The sequence below is a fragment of the Cajanus cajan genome, chromosome 5 (genome assembly GCF_000230855.2).
Source record: "Cajanus cajan strain Asha chromosome 5, NIPB_CcT2T_4, whole genome shotgun sequence".
Lineage (NCBI taxonomy): Eukaryota > Viridiplantae > Streptophyta > Magnoliopsida > Fabales > Fabaceae > Cajanus > Cajanus cajan.
Genome location: NC_138521.1, coordinates 63,227,382 through 63,245,686, shown reverse-complemented (window position 1 = coordinate 63,245,686; position 18,305 = coordinate 63,227,382). Strand labels below are relative to the sequence as shown.

General features: G+C 33.6%; 1 protein-coding gene across 1 annotated transcript; it reads left to right on the top strand.

The window, feature by feature from the left end:
• The first annotated feature begins 11,962 nt into the window (after positions 1 to 11,962).
• Positions 11,963 to 17,951, top strand: LOC109816553 (Voltage-gated chloride channel family protein). Its single transcript, XM_020381607.3, has 7 exons — positions 11,963 to 12,314; positions 12,427 to 12,627; positions 12,721 to 12,898; positions 14,383 to 14,645; positions 15,548 to 15,817; positions 15,922 to 17,053; positions 17,499 to 17,951. Exons 1-7 carry the CDS (start codon positions 12,169 to 12,171, stop codon positions 17,619 to 17,621), a joined length of 2,313 nt encoding a protein of 770 aa, XP_020237196.1. The 5' UTR covers positions 11,963 to 12,168; the 3' UTR covers positions 17,622 to 17,951.
• The last annotated feature ends 354 nt before the right edge of the window (positions 17,952 to 18,305 follow it).

Below are 18,305 nucleotides of genomic sequence, written 5' to 3'. Positions count from 1 at the left end.
AGGACTCAGCTTGGACAGCTGAGATCAACAGCTCATCCTCCTCTTGAGGAAAGATTAACCGCCTATTGGCACAGTCTATAAGGATGCGATTGGCAGACAACCAATCCATCCCTAAGATTATGTCAATATCCACCAAAGGTAAACAAATCAAGTTCACCTTGTACTTCTTCTCATTCACCACAACTGGACAACCCACGCATAATTCAGAAGCGATCACAGAAGTAGAAGCGGGCGTCGACACAAGTAGTCTCAACCCCAACTCACATACAGGCACACCCAACAAAGCAGCACATGCATATGATATAAATGAATGCGTAGCACCAGAGTCAAATAGAATCATCACATCCTTACCAGCGGCCTTGCCCTTCCCCTTCACAAGATCAGAAGAAGTCGAAGCCTCAGCACCCGTCAAAGCAAATACCCTACCAGCAGTAGTAGGTCTGTCACCCCTCTGTGTATCAGCTCTCTGTGCACTACTCCTCTGAGTATCAGCCCTCTGTACATTACTCCTCTGAGTGCTCCTCTCTGGTCTATCCCTCGTAGGACAATTTGCCGATTCGTGGCCCATCTCATGACATCTGAAGCAACGGCTCTCCGTGTGCGGACAGTCCCTGATAAAGTGGGGCCCAGCACACCTAAAACATCTCAGAGTAGCACCTCCACTCTGTCTACCTCCACTAGCAGCACTGGAAGATCGCCTAGAAACAGAACCCCCTTGTTGTGGTTGGGGCCTGTCATATGGTTTCCTTTGACTCTCACCCTTCTTGGACCCAGATGGTCCCCCAATAGTCCTCACCGCACGGTTGCCACCTTCCAACTGCTCAACTACCTTCGCCTTCTCCACTAAGGCTGGGAACTCCGTGATGGCCATAGGCACCACCATCCTCTTCAGCTCATATTTCAATCCATCTGCAAATTTCCTGCATTTCCAAGCCTCAGGCATACCCTGCGAATAAAAACGGGCTAGGTGCTCGAATTTTATCGCATACTCTGATACTGTCATCCCACCCTGATGCAATCGCATAAACTCTGCCTCATTGGCATGCCTCACGCTTTCCGGGAAGAACTTCTCCATAAACACTGTCCGGAAGCACTCCCAATCAACTGTAACTCCCCTAGCAACAAGCATCTGATAGGTGCCTCTCCACCAATGTTCAGCCTCCCCAACAAGCATGTATACATCGTATGCTAACCTCCTCTCTGGAGGACATCCCAGTACTGTAAAGATCTTCTCTAATTCACGGATCCAGCGGTCAGCCACTTCTGGATCCGCATCTCCTGCAAACTGTGGAGGATTACACTTCCGGAACTCAGCAAAATCCCGGCTCTCCTGTGACCCTGCAGGTCTTGCTGCACCAGCTGCAGCTCTCTCAGCCTCCATCCTAGCAAAATAGGCATTTTGTTGTTGCATAGTCATGGCCAACATCTCTAGGGCACGGGCTATCTGCTCATTTGTCCTAGTCATCTTCTACAAAGGTAACAACATCTTTAGTAAACAATAACTAAACCACACAAAAACAACAGCACAACAAATCACCACAACAATTTCAGCACAGCAATTTTCAGCACAGCAAACATCACAGCAAAACAACACAGCACAGAGCTAACACAGCAAAAAGCCTAAAGGGACCACCCCCAAAGAGTGTCCACTAGACTCGAACTGCTCTGATACCACTAAAGTGTAACGACCCGACTGGTCTCTACGCCCGGCATAGCACACTAGAAACACCAGACAGATAGAACAAGTATATGAATATAGGATCTAGAATATATAAATATACAAGGTTCCAGTCTGACTAGAGTTAAAATGTACTAAAGAAAAATACAACCAAATGCTACTATCCCGCGTAGCCACAAGCAAAACAACATCGCCAAGCAAAACAGCTGCAAAGTCCACCAACCTCACCACAAGACGCACATCTATTCCTGCCCTGCTCCGATACATAGTATGATCATCGCAGTCCAAAAACATGGAAAACAACAAAAGGGTAAGCTAGTGAAATTAAAATTCAGCATACAATTATATAAATGTCAATATAAATAACAACAGATACAGTTATCAGCACACTTGTACAGCTTATACCACTCAACAATATCAGCACCGCAATGCGGCAATATCAGCACTGCTTAGCAGCAACAACAGCACCACTCTAGTGGCTATAACGGCACCGCAAAGCGGCAACAACAGCACCACTCTAGTGGCTATAACGGCACCGCAAAGCGGCAACAACAGCACCGCCTTAGCGGTTAGAATCAGCACCACATGTGTGGCTAACAACAGCACCGACTTAGCGGCTATAATATCACCCAACCCAGCATATCTCAGCACAGTACAGCACAGCACAGCACGACAATTCAACAAAATTATTACTTTCTACGATTCAGCCCAACGGTCTATAATTCCGCTATACTATATAATTTCTTTTATTAATCCATTGATTCCAGCTCAACAATACACCTCTAATACAACTAACATATTTATCTCAGCTTTATCCCCTAATCATCACAACATATTCATCAAATTCGCTTGGTTCAGCATATAACATCATTGATTAACAATTTCGGCACAACTCAACAGTCAACATCCTATAGATCATCATCTCCTTGCGCGCCCGGCGCACTCGAGGTTGCGCCCAGCGCGACTCAACCCGAGAGCACCAAGGCTCTCCCGCGCCTGGCGCAATTCCAAATTGCGCCTAGCGCCTGTCTGGCAGAGACTCAAGGAGTCTCGTGCGCCCAGCGGAGCCTAACCCGCGCCCAGCGTGGGGAAGGCAGAGACCTACCAGGGTCTCGCGCCCAGCGCAATTCACAATTGCGCCCGGCGTGCCCTTAGCAGAGACTCCCAAGGAGCCTCTGCGCCCCGCGAGTCCAAAAGTGCGCCTAGCGCAGTCCAAGTATCCCAAAACACATGTTACTCTTGACATTGCGCCCAGCGCAGCTCGAGTCACGCCCGGCGCGGGCCAACCAGAGACCCCCATTTGCAAGCTCGCCCAGCGCACACAGCCTTGCGCCCCGCGGGCTTGCCTAAACAGAGTCTCTTGGTGGTCGCGCGCCCGGCGCGAAGAACAGCGCCCAGCGCGAACTCATCAGTAACTTCCCCAAGTTCAAAAAATTTGTTCAAATCCTGCAGATCTTAACAGAAAATTTGCATGCAACCGAGTCAAAATGTCACATTTTCACCAAGGAGTTCAAAGATACCAACTTTATGTGCATGCAACAACAAATCAAAGCAAAAATCCAAATTTTTGACTTAAACCCTCAAAACTCCAAGAACCCCAAGTTTCCAGCAACACAACAATTATAATCACTCATCATCAGCCACAAGAGTTCATATAACTCATTTTCAACCACACAAAACCCCAAGGACTAGCTTCCCTTACCTGGAATCCAGAAATTGGAGCTTCGGGACAAGAAGAACGGAAGAGAGGGACGAAAGAGAGCTTGAACAAAGAGGAAGAACAAGCTTGGGGACTCAGCTCTCGGACAAGAAATCAGCTCTCCTACCTCTTGCTCTCTATGATTAGCACCTCCCAAGAAGCTACTCCGCACCACCACCTAGAGACAGCAAATGGAGGAGAAGCGTAAATGGGAAAAATGAGAGCGTGAGGGTTTGGGGGGGAAAAAGAAAAAGAGGAGAAAGTGAGAAAGTGGGTCTTACATCAATCATTAAAATCTTACTGACATATTTCTTCAAGAAAATATATTGGTGTTAGAGGTAAAAATTAAGACCTCTAATATACCTTTGTTAACTTTTAGTACCACAAATAAATTTTTTGATCAAATTAGATATTTGTTACAGTTTTGACTATCTAAAAAAAAAGTAATAATGTTTAGTTTGATAATATATAGTATAATTTGATAATTATGAAATATATACCATTTCCACCCTGTCATTTTATTAATAACAATATTAAATAAAAAATAAAAACTCATTTCAATCAAGCATACCAAATCTTCAATCCAACATCTTTTATCCACTTTAGACGTATCTTCACTCTCTCGATTATATCATCCCTATTTATTTCACACATAAACTTTGAATACTCCTCCCAACCAATTATTTAAGTGTGAAGTGTTTTATAGATAAGTTATTTTATGGACCTAAAAATATTAATGTGACCAATATTGCACAGTTTGCACTAGCACTAGAAATCTAATTTTCATAACGAGCTTGGTTATATCCATAAATTTGTTGGTTTGTGAATTGTGACGTGACGGGATGTTATGGTTTCGACTTTGGAGGCGATGTTGGTAGGATAATAAATGTGGTTACAGCAAATGAATTCTTTTGGGCGTTGAAAATGATCTCACGAAGTGGTTGGAAATTGATGAAAAAGGAAAGGAAGTGTGGAGAAATAGAAAAAAGTTATAAAATGTTATAAACTCTTTCGATATAAATTTGATTCTAATGGATCAGAAGAAAAACTGATGAAGACATTAATTTACAATTTATTGGTTCAATTGTGCTTTTTTAAACTGTGTTTAAAATGGTAATTAAATTTATTAGTTTTAATATTATAATTAAGTAAAAATATAATATAAATAAGAAATTAACTTATAAAAAAATATAAATTAATATAAATGACTGAATTATATGTTTTATGAGATCAAAATGAATAATAATTAGTAAAATGATATATGCCTATATGTAATCTTTAAATATATTTTCCATCTTATTTTAAAAATTAAAATAAAAATATCAATTTAATCCATTCACTTTTTGGAGATTAGTTTCTATACACAATTAATATAGAATGATTTACACAATAAATTAATATATAAAAAAACATTATATGTATGATTTTTAGCGTTTGTTTGGAATTTATATAGATAGATGACATAACGAAAGGAAAACAATTTAAAAACGAACCATTCCACCGTTTGGCAATATGTTAGGAAAGAAGATTGTTTTTGTGGGTTAAAATATCAAATTACCCTTTTTTTAACACAATTTTTTTAAAATATATTTATACGATTTTATATACATGTTTTTCTTTGGAATTCTTTTATTTCCTATATACAATTAAATAAGATTTTTTTTTAAATTTTCTTCTCTTTCTTAACAAATAACCGAAAAATCATTTCAATTTTTATTTTTTCCTCTCTTAAACCAAACAAAATATTAAAATATGTATTATGAAAATAAACAAACTTATTATTTATAAAAATCATAATTAAATAAAAGTATGAAAAAAAATTTAAACTTTTTTTCTTTTTTTGAATTGTGAACCAATTTAATAATTGTGAGATAAGACATTTTTATAATTAACTAGCATGCAAAATGTAATGACATACCAAGTCATTATATTTAATGGTTACAGTAAAAAATATAAATGTAATTACCTATAATTAAATATTTACAATACTTATACACGTCATAATATATATATATATATATATATATATATATATATATATATATAATATGTAACTCATCACAATTTAACATAGTATATGAACAACATAAACATCAACATATCATATGCATAACTTATTATTTAACTTGAACAACACTACAACATGACATATGCATCACACAAATCAACAAACCAATTATATGTATTGTCGCACATTTCAAGTAGAAGATTTGTTACAATATAAGTGAACATTCTAAGTAGTTTAATCCTACCAAACCAATAGTAATAACGTGATATTTTCAATCCAACTAGATCAAGAATCATTTTGGATAAGAATCCACAATAACATGGTTTCTTGGATTTCACCACTTAAGTTATGAAGTCTAGTATTCTTGTTAGGGTAGAACAACTTAGATGTGAGTCTACCATGATATTAGCTTACATAACTAAGCCACCTATGAAATTAGTCTGTCAATTACCCACTAAATACTATGCTCTTCCAATACTTAGGAATTTTGGCCCTCAACCTTATACATTACTCTAATTTGGTTGCTTTATACATTTATAGTTCGATATAACCCCCATACGAATCAATAGTGGTCACTTATAAATGCTATGCCTTGACATTGCCCATATACCACATCAATTAAGGCCCTATAGAAGACTCAACAATTCACTTTAAAGGTAACTTTCTAATATAAAAAATTTAACAACTAAGCTCGTAGAGTACCACAACAATATCTTCCTCACAATGAGATATTTAACTTTTAAAACAACATCTCCTTTAATCTAAAGTCAATCAACATAATTTCAATATCATATTTTTAGCATTTTCAACACAACTATTCAACTCTACACAACATACAACTCATGCTATATTCCAACCATTTAATTATCTATATACACCACACGACAACTCACAACATGTAAGTTTTTTTTTTTTTTTTTTACTTACTCATACAATGTTTAACACTTAACCAAAAATAACACATTTTAAATTGGCAACCCACGCTTGATGCCATTTTTCTCACACCTGACATCATTGAGGTAGAGATCTCTTGGGATCGCCCATACCTGACATCACTCTACTTGCATATGGCGTGAACGAGACAAAGAACCTCTATTGCTCTCACGCCTAGTGTGACCGAACTCCATGCCTAACCTTATTTTAGGTGAAAAGCCTTTGTCGAACTCATGTTTAGCATCATTGAACTAACATTCAATAATGTTCAATGTCGTCTAAGCAAAAAGCCTTTATCTGGATCATGCCTAATGCCCTTTCTTTTAGGGCTCGACGCCACCAAGTCAAATACATTTTTTCTCCTCATGTTTGGCGCCATTCAAATCATGTCCAACGTGACCAAGTTAAAGACATTTATCTCTTTTCACGTCTGTCGTTACCAATCCCACACCCAGCGTGATCAAAGTAAGGAACCCCTAATTCGAGTCATGCACAACGCCATGAAAGCATATTTGGTGAGATGGTGATTCTACACATAACAAAATCACAATTTTGCTCAGTCCACCTGGAACTCAAAAAGATTCTAAGCATGCAATACAAAACAAAACAAAACATTTATACATCTCAACCGACTTCATTCTATCATCATAAACAACATGCAACCACGATTTATTCCAAATCACCAAGTTCTCTCAACAAATAAAAAAAAACACCCAAAACTTACAATTTCAAGTTTTCTATCTCAAACATCATTACAACCATGATTAGCAATAGTCATGCAAAACATAACTTCACAAATCAACAAGAAATCAAATTCCAACTCCCCTTACCTCTAGCTCCAAGAGAATCAAAGGAAGAATAAGAAGGTCGAAACTCCAATAACTCTACCCCACCACCAACAACAAATATGATTCTTGCTTGGAATCTTGAATCAGCAACTAGCAACTACAATTGCTCTCAGGGGAAAAGTAGGAGAAATTTTGTGAAATCAGAGGAAAAATGTTTCACCACAGCTCTAAAGCTTTTTTCTCTAAACACTCTAACTTTCTTAAGAAATTGAACTTATGAAGTCCACTTCTTAAAAAAAGTCTTCTATACCTTATTCTACGATTCAATTTAGGCTGTTGCTAAAAAACACTTCTAAAAGACTAAAACTCATAAAGAATTTTTTTTTTAATTTAAGAATTTATCAACAATAAACCACCACAACACAATAATTTCAACAAAACCAACAATAATAACTAAAAATGTACAATGTCACAAAAAATGCACGGTGTCTCTGTGAATTATTTAAAAATAATAAATGATAAAAACTATATAATAATGAATAATTATTAAAAGTACAGGTGATTATATAATGAAAATAAAAAAAAAATATTGTAATTTTTGAAAAGAGTAAAATTGTACAAAAATATAAATATCAGAAAGGATAACCCCATCTATTAATAGTATAGATAGAATAATTCATTTATTAATAGTATATGAATGGTGATCATACGGATAACCGTTTATGAGTCAAAGAAAAGAAATCACTGGAGTCCGAATTAAAACATAAAAACAATGTTGTGTGTATTAAAACAGGGCGTAGTCAAATTTGTTTGGTGTGGTCCTTCTCCTACTTCAGTGGTTGTAGTGGAAAACACAATTTGTGCATTTGATTTTGGATTCTTCAAGTCTCTTCTTCTGTCATTTGTTTTGTGCTTAAATTATTTTCAGTGTGGACGGTGGACCCTTAATCTTAACACCATCAATCCTTCTCGAGCAACATAATTAGTACATACCTCAAACCTTAATTGTACAACCCAGCTTCCATTTTTGCTTATATTTTTAGAAAATAAAACTCACTTTCTTCATGTCTATTCTTTAAAGAATTTAGTATATGATTATCTATTATTTGGTACAAACAAAAAAATTAAATATTTTTTTAAAATGAATTAGGCGTCTTTAAGCTAAAAGTCAATTATTATTCTCTTAGAGTATCAAAATCAATTTAAAAGTATTATTTTTTATAAATATTTTTCTAATACATGGACACAAGGAATGAACTCTAAATTATATATTTAAGAGATAAAATTATGTGTTATTTGTACTACATATTATTGGTTAAGTACTTCTTAATTAAACCAGGATGTTAATATTTGTAATAGAGGAAAAACAAAATGAAATTGCACGAAATAGAATACAATTCAACCAAATGAAGTAGTTTTTTTTTTCTTTCCATTCTTTAAATATTTTAAAGATTAATTGGATAAAGAAATTTATCCATCACATTGCATAAATTGGAAAATAAAAAAGGTAAAACATTAAACAGATATTAAATTAAATATGTCATTTTATCTATAATTACAATAAAAGCAATTGACCTTTTTAGTATAAATATTTTATTTATAAATTTATCTCCGTAACTACTCTATTATAATTTTTTTTTGTTATTTTAATATCATAAATTACTCACACCTTTTAATTAGCTACCCACGTTTTTTTTTATTTTATAAAATCTTATTAAAAAAAAAACAAGAGAAGCACAAGTTTAATTATGTTTTCGCTTCCTGCACTTTGTAGTTGTTGGTTTATAAACTTCATATATACCGCTAGAAGCGAAATCAGGAAGCTAAGTACTCATTGAGTAAAATAAACTAATTCATCTAAATCATCTTTGGGTTAAATTTTAGACAAATGTTGGTGCAAATCTAAGTTTAAGGATTTACTTTCTATTTCCAAATCAAGCAAATCCTCAAAATAATAATTATCCTACTATCATTAAGCATCGCACCATATGATCAAAGTGTATTAATTATAAAAAAAACTATAATTTCTTTAAAGAACACGCGTATTTTATACAAGAAACGATCTAATGAAATAATAATAGAGGAGTCAAAAAAATAAAATAAAATCTCATAATAATATAATATGTGCGTTCAAAAAAAATTAAATATGTTCTTAATTTCCTAAATTTAAGAAAAGTTTGTTTTTAGTTTTCCAAAATTAAAATTTATCTTTTTAGTCTTTATAATTTAAAAAAAAATTATTTTACTTAATTTTTTTAAAGAATTTTTTAAATATTATTAAAAAAAATCTATTTACTCTTGTCTCTGTTAATAAAAGAACATAACATTAAGTTTAGTTGATGTCATATAAGTGTTTCAATTTATCGCCTTTAAATGTATTATTAATTCCCCTAAAAAAATGTATTATTAGCAATTTAAAATATTAAAACAGTTTTTAAAAATTAAAAAATAAAAAATAATTTTAAATTTAAGAGATAAAAATAATTTTTTCTTTAATTTAAGAGATTAAAAATATATTTAAGTGAGTTAAAAATTATAAATCATTTTCTTTTTCTTTTAAATATTTCTTAATATTAAAAAAAAAGGAGAAACGAAATTTTAACCCCTCGTTTTTACTCCACACATCTCCAATTCTTCTTTAATTAAATTAACTAAAAATAAATAAACATTAGCTTCTCTCCTGTCCACTCCTTAAGTACCAAACACATGGTCAGAGGTTTGAATCCTGCATTGTGTATGCAGCGGCGTTAAATCTTGGGGCCAACTATCTCACTCTTTGAGGTGTCTCCAACGTAGCAAGGAGATTAGTCACTGCTGTCGGCGGTGGATACTCCAGGGAGGAACAAAAAAAAAACACAGGGTAGAGCTAACATTATTAGACAAATAAATGATAATTAATATACATTTTCATTTATTTATTTAATTTGTCTGTTTCTTGGATTATTTCTTAAAAAAAAAATCATTAAAATGATAATTAACATACATTTGCTGTACACGAGATTTTATTCTCATTCCGCTGCATACATCCAATCCACGAGACAAACAAACTACAATCTATTTGTATTAATGTTCGTCTCCTTCTATTAATTTGACTCGTGTTGAAATTATTTTTACGGTTTTACGTTTTAAAAATAAATTTAATATATTTTGTGAATTTATTCAGATAATATATATTTTGGATTATTTAAACTCGATTAATAATAAATACTAATAATCATACAAAATTTTAATTTAAAAGTTTTTGTTTTATATAAAATAATGTTACTTTTGCATTAGTATTACTTATCATAAAATAATAAAACGTACTTTAGTCATGATTATATATTTTAATTCTATGATTTAACTCTGTGTAATACTAATATTAATATATCAATAAATTAAGTTAACTTAATTTTATCGTATATTTGTATCTTAATCAAATCATATTCAGATTTAAATAAATAATTTTAAACTAAATTATACTCTTATATCGTTGTATCTATAATTTTAATTCTTGAGTTCTTAATTTCATAATTTTAGTCTTTAATTTTATAAAATTTATAAAAATAAATCATTATTAAATATTCATATATTAATTATTAAAATTGTAACGTTGAATTGTTCTATTAATCTTAATATTTGCTATCATTTTCAATTTTTTTATACTATTTTTATGAAATTAAAAATATAATTTAACTTAAATTTTATTAAATATTATTTATGACGTCATTACATAAAAATCATATGGTGTAAAAAAAAAGTCATAGTCAAAGCTACATCTTTAAGTTAATAAATGTATATTTAGTTACAATCAATATTATAATTTTTATAAAATTAAAAAATTAAAAATAAAATTTTTAAAACAAAATTCCATATAATAATTATCATAAGAGACTAAAATTAAATTCGAAGATAATAATAATAATCTAACAACCTTAAATTACTGCTCAACTAATCAACAAGGATCATCTACACCTAGGAGGAGTCTAGAAAGAAGAGGAATAATCAACACTCTAAAGCCTTTGTCTCTAGTATCTTTCTAAGATTTTGAGAAATTGAACTTATAAGAATTAATTATTAACAAAAAAACTTATATATTTTCTTTTAAGGATTAAACTATAGATCTATATAAAGAAATTCTTTAAAAGACTCTAAAACTCTTCAAATGTTTCTTAACTCTTAAAGTCTCTAGTCATTCCACCTTAAAACATCATAACATATAATTATTATAAAAAAAATTAAAAAAAAACATGTAGTATTACAAATATAATTATTAGAATATTTATATTACCAACTTTCAATAATTATACTTTATTTTTTGTTTCTATTAATATATTGTTTAAGTAAATATATACAATAATTATTAAGATTAATGCGGTTGAAAATATGAAGTGATGTAACAAGAAAATCACCATATCTTTATAAATTACAGTGTTTTGAAATAATTCCTGTTTCGGTGTAAAAATTAATAATTCCTTTTTACACCAATAAGAGTTAGGTGAATATTTGATTACATTAGTCAAACTAGAAACATAAGCCTTTTTTTCATGGCAAAAAATCAAAAAGATCACTATTTAAAATAGCAAGCAAAACCCTTCTAAAACTATTATTTTTTAATAGTATAATTTATTTATTGAAGGCATCAAACTCTATCTCCATTACATATGGCATGTGACATATATATTATATTAGAGTTAATCATTTATATATTATTAATATAAAATTATTTTACATTGATAATTAATTATATAAATTGATTAACTCTATTATTATGTTATGTGAAGTTTGTATTTGTAACAAGAAATTTCCTTAATATTTGACCTTTATTGGCGAAGGAGAACTTTCGGTATTTAACCTTTATTGGCAAAGGATACCCCACACTAATAATCACCACACAGGTCACTCTCTTGTCCCTAAAACTCTCTCTCATCTTCTCTCTCCCACACTGGCTATTAGGTAGGTAATTGGTATCCGCCATTTCTTTGTTCACGTGCTCCGGTCAAACTCTCATGCTTCAAACTTCACCATTCAACTCTCACTCTCACTCTCACTCTCACTCTCACTCTCACTCTCACTGCACACCATGTCCCAAAACCACTTCACCAATGGAGACTCCGAATCTCTCATTCGTCGACCTTTGTTATCTTCCCAAAGATCCATCATCAACTCCTCCTCCCAGGTCGCCATCGTCGGCTCCAATGTCAGCCCAATTGAGAGCCTCGACTACGAGTCCGTCTTTCCTTCTTTTTTCCATCTGGGTCTTTTTCCTTTCTCTAAAGTTTGAGTCTTTTCCCTCACGCGGTTACGGGTCTCGCTCTTTCTTTTTGTTCTGGGTGTGCAGGGTTTGCGAGAACGAGTTCGTGAAGCATGATTGGAGGAGAAGTGGGAAGGCGCAAATATTTCAGTTCATTTTCATGAAGTGGCTCTTGTGCTTTCTCATTGGCATGATCGTTTGCCTTGTTGGGTTTTGCAACAATCTCGCCGTGGAGAATCTCGCCGGCATCAAGTTCGTGGTCACTTCCAATATGATGTTGGAGAGTAGGTAGGACCAAGTTTTTAAGTTTGACTCCATATTTTTGTGTTTGCTTTTATTTAATGGATCGAATAAATTTTGGAAGTTTGTAATTTCTCGCAGGTTTCTGTGGGCCTTTTTAGTATTTTTTGTTTCAAATTTAGTTCTCACGCTTTTTGCTGCCACAATCACGGCTTTGATAGCACCTACTGCCACCGGTTCGGGTATACCTGAGGTGAAGGCTTACCTAAATGGTGTGGACGCGCCTGGAATATTTACTATACGAACTCTGATTGTTAAGGTATGCAATGCATTAATACAACGCTCTTGTAGTGTTGGGATTGGTTTGGGTTCATACTGTCACTATTTTCTACTTACAATCATGTGATCTTGTTTATTAAGATGGGAGTATTTCATATGATATGATATGAGTTGATGTATTCTAAGGTCTGCTGTATTCACTTTTGTAGTTCTTAAGCTACTTAGGGTGTGTGTGGATAAACTTATCCGGAATCCCTCCTAAGAAAAAAAAAATGAAATAAGTTATCCATAAGCTATAATTAGTTTATGCTTAAGTTAAAAATAAGTTTTTAGAAAAGCTAATATAATAAAGCTTATAAGACCCATAAAGGATTAGAATATAAAGGAAGGCTATCAACACATTTTCTGATATACTCTGTTATTGTTTGAAATTAATATAGCACCCGTTAAATCACGGAGATCTCACTCCCAATTTAACAAGTTCCACTCATAATTTAGCAGTAAGAAGCATGTTGCTAGTGTTCTTCTTTAAGTATGTTATATTAAAATAAAATTTTTAGGTACCATGTGGAGTATACAAATGGCGTGAACACTGGTTGGTAATGAAAGGTGGATATGAGGTTACCAATATTTGGTCGATTTATACTAATCTGTCAAGTGTCAATTACATTGTTGAAGTCATTTTTAAGTTTAACCCAACAGAATCAACTTCCCATTCATATCATTATTCATTGACATTGTTATTGGCACATTACAAAAGTGTAAGTCTTGCATCATTTTACTTGGATAACTTCTTTTTGTCTCTGCATAAAGTTAGCCAGTAAAACATTTCAAAAGTTATTAACTTATACTACTAAGTTAATAACAACCACAAAGTGATGTAAAATTTATGCAACTTTTGTGGCGTGCAAATGATGTTTCCAATTACCTTTTAGCCACATTACCTTTCATTTACTCATTTACTTACATGGGCACTTCTTTCTTTATGTCTTATTTTTTTCTGCTTTCCTCTGGTAAGATCTTTTCTTTTATGCTGCAATACAATGTCATCCTTCTGAACATGTTTATGAATTAGGGGAAAAAGATTGATGACTACTACTAATATTTCCTGTTAGCTATGATAATATCATCTTTTGGGTGTATATTGCATGTCTAATTAGTGAAGATAATCTATTTTGCAAAAATGTATTATGACATCTAAATATTATCTAATCTAAATCGAAATGCCATACATGAGGCAGACAATTCTTATTTCCTTGTATCAATGTAGTCTCACCTACTATGGTGCTTTTTAGTATTTATCTTTTATTTTCCTTCCTTAATGCACGGAGCACATATCTTGATAGAAATTTTGTGAGCAATAATATTAAACTGTTTTGTTCGTCTAATGACTTATTGTTCAGCCTCATAATATAGGATTGCCATAGTCTCTTCATTAGTACACTGGTATCCTTTATAAGATTCAGGCAGGAATCCTTTTGTTATCTGGAGAAGAAATTTACTTATTGTTGGTTCTATCTACAGATTATTGGAAGCATTACAGCGGTGTCATCATCACTTCTTATCGGGAAGGCAGGGCCTATGGTGCATACGGGTGCATGCGTGGCAGCATTGTTAGGTCAGGGTGGATCAAAGAGATATGGGTTAACCTGGAAATGGTTTCAGTTTTTTAAGAATGACCGAGACCGGAGAGATCTAATAATATGTGGATCAGCAGCTGGAATTGCGGCTGCCTTTCGTGCCCCTGTTGGTGGTGTGTTATTTGCTCTTGAAGGGATGACATCTTGGTTGGTTTGCCCATCTACTAAACATTACAATTCGTCTTGTATACTCTGCAAAATTTTCATTATTCTTTGTTTGAGAATTGGAATCATAACTCTGAATGGGTTTTGTCAATGATGTTGTGAAGGTGTTTAATTCCCTCCCCTCTATTTTTAAATAAAAATAAATAGATAAAATATGCTCATGCCTTTACTTTTATTATTGTGTTTATTGTCAACTGCTAACTTGTGGCTGAATTTCACCCAATATAATTTTATTTTGAACCATTTTGTTTGATTGCAGTAATTTCTCGATAGCCATTGCTTCTTATTTTACTATGGATAGCAAACATTTTAAACCAAACTCCTCTAAAACTATGGCAGCTTCTTTTTCTTATCAGGATAAACATCAATTTCAAAAATCAGCCAGGAAATGAATGTGCCTATATAATTATTCTCATTTTTTTTTTGGATGGGGGTGGTTTGTTAAGTGTATAATAACCTGATGAGGCCTTCAACCACTTATCTGGCTTCTGTTGCCTTGCCCTCACTGCTGAGTCCTCATTCTACAGGTCTCTTGTTCTATCTTTTTCCCAGTAAACCAATAATATGTAATAAGCGCTAGACATGCTGAAGGCTGTTGATTAATTGTCCTGCAGGGTGGTTTTCATGTGTTTATGTACAAGGATTGGTTGAGATCCTTCAGCCTTCAGAATTGCACCGACACAATCTGTTGTTTCCCAGTTTCCCTGTAGTTGTCTTCGTATAAAATGGCTTATCTTGTTATTTGTTAGAATTGGTTTTCCTTTAATTACAGTGGATGAATTGTTGTTTTATTTTATCTTATCAATCTGAAACTCCGTAAGTCAATTTGTTCCCCTTCAATGTCTAAAATATACATTAATAAGTATTTAATTTCTGTCCTACAGGTGGAGAAGTGCCCTTCTGTGGAGAGCTTTCTTCACAGCAGCAATAGTTGCAATTTTGCTTCGTGCCATGATTGACTTATGTTTAAGTGGTAGATGTGGGTTATTTGGTAAAGGGGGACTAATAATGTTTGATGCTTATTCAGCAAGTGTTTCGTATCATTTGGTGGACATTCCTCCTGTCTTTATTCTCGGTGTTATAGGTGGGATACTTGGAAGCTTATTTAATTTGATATTGAGCAAAGTTCTTCGCATATACAATTTTATCAACGAGTAAGCTTCTCTTTTAGTTAAGATAATGTGACAAAATTAAGCTTTTCCTAACATTGTATGATACATTCTACCAAGCTCATTCTTCCTATCATTTATCCTTGCAGGAAAGGCACCATTTTCAAAATTTTGCTTGCCTGTGTTATTTCCATTTTTACATCCTGTCTTCTTTTTGGATTGCCATGGTTGACATCTTGCCGACCATGTCCACCTGATCCAACTGAGCCTTGTCCTACAATAGGTCGGTCTGGTATCTACAAGAAATTCCAGTGCCCTCCCAATCACTACAATGATCTTGCCAGCCTCATTTTCAATACAAATGATGATGCTATCAGAAATCTATTTAGCAAGAATACTGATGATGAGTTTGAGGTTAAATCAGTGCTCATCTTTTTCATCATGTGCTTTTTTTTAAGTATATTTAGCTATGGAGTTGTTGCACCAGCTGGTCTTTTTGTGCCAGTTATTGTGACTGGTGCATCTTATGGGCGCATTGTTGGAATGTTGCTTGGCAAAAATTCCAATCTTAACCATGGTCTTTATGCTGTACTTGGTGCTGCTTCTTTTCTCGGTGGATCCATGAGGACAACGGTTTCTCTATGTGTAATTATTCTAGAACTGACCAATAACCTGTTATTGCTACCCTTAATCATGATGGTGCTGTTCATATCTAAGACTGTAGCAGACGCTTTCAATGCAAATATATATGACATTATAATGAAAGCCAAGGGTTTGCCTTATTTAGGAACTCATGCTGAACTATATACAAGGCAGCTAACAGTAGGCGATGTAGTCACAGGCCCCCTTCAGACGTTTAATGGCATTGAGAAGGTTCGTAACATAGTGTTTATTCTCAAAACTACTGGACATAACGGGTTTCCTGTTATAGATGAGCCTCCTATTTCGGAAGCTCCAGTTTTATTTGGCATAATCCTACGTGACCATCTTCTCACATTGTTGAAGAAGAAAGCTTTTTTGTCCTTACCTGTTGCATCAAGTAATGAAGTCTTCAACAAGTTTTCAGCTGATGATTTTGCAAAGAAGGGTTCAAGCAGAGTTACTCTAAAGATAGAGGATATTCTGTTATCGGAGGAAGAGTTGGACATGTTCATAGATTTACATCCATTTGCTAATGCTTCTCCTTATACTGTTGTGGAGACAATGTCACTGGGAAAGGCCCTTGCTCTTTTTCGAGGGCTTGGTTTAAGGCATCTGCTAGTGGTACCCAAGTTCTCCGGTGTAAGTAATTTTCTGATGCCTTGTTGAAATTTTTATCTGGAAAGTTGACTGCTCTGTTGTTAGTTAAATAGGGTGCTACATTTAGTTGTGGGTTATGAGCCTGTTTGGATATGATTCAGAAGTACTTTTGAGAGCTTCTGTACTAAAAATAAAGAATTTTTTTAAGTAGAAAAGCTCTTAAAAATTATTGAGTTTGTATCCAAACATGTTATATGTGCATATGTGATGAATTAAAGTCTTATTTGTCTTGATAGGAGAGGAAATTATGGTGAGAGATTTATTTTGAATATCTGTAGCAACCTCACATGGGTTGATGGGTCCAATTGGATCGTTTATTTATGCCTTGTGTAGTCTTCCTTGCCATGGTACTTTTAGTTGATGTTAACAATTTATTTTATTGCTCTCTGATGCTCACTCATCTAAGTTTTGTGAATGCTAACTGCAGAGATCACCTGTGGTGGGTATACTCACGCGGCACGATTTCATGCCAGAACATATATTGGGTTTGCATCCGTTTTTGGCAAGAAACAGGGGGAAAAGATTAAGATTTTTTAGCACCCTTGCGTAGGGAAAAAAAATTTGGCCTACATATTCTTGCAATAATCTTTTAGGGCATCTGACCAAGGCTAGCCAGCTTAATGATTCTTGTGTTGCAGAAGGATTTCTTATTCACGAGACTAGAATGATAGTGATAGTTTTTTTATTTTTATGCATGGAATCCGGAGCTGAGTCATATTACTTTAATCAAAGTATGATTCTATGAGCCCTTCTTCAATTATTGTTCCACTTTGTACATAAAATGCTTGCCATAGGATATAAACACAATTTTGTTCTTTGACAATAACATGAGGCAAAGGATGGCCTCTCATCAACAAGATTGAATTTTACTTTAACTGCATTATACATTCTGTCATGATAAATGATCAGTGGTTAGCCGAGGGTGCTTCGCTTCTCAATTATAGAAATACAGTACAGTTTCCGTATATTCAGTTTTCATGGATATGTTTGAGGAAAATGAAGAAGAAATAAAGTTTTACTTTTAAATTAAGATTTATATGCTGTTTATTAAAATGAAGGATTTGTACATTATGTCAATTTATCATAATTTATTTCAAAAACGTTACTAGAGAATATTTACCATAAATGATTTTTTTTCCTTCTAAATTTCCTACCCTAAATAAGAAAGCATACAATATCTGTCTAGAAGGATTGGCTTCTCAAGGGCTTAAGCTGAAAACATCTTGACTGATTT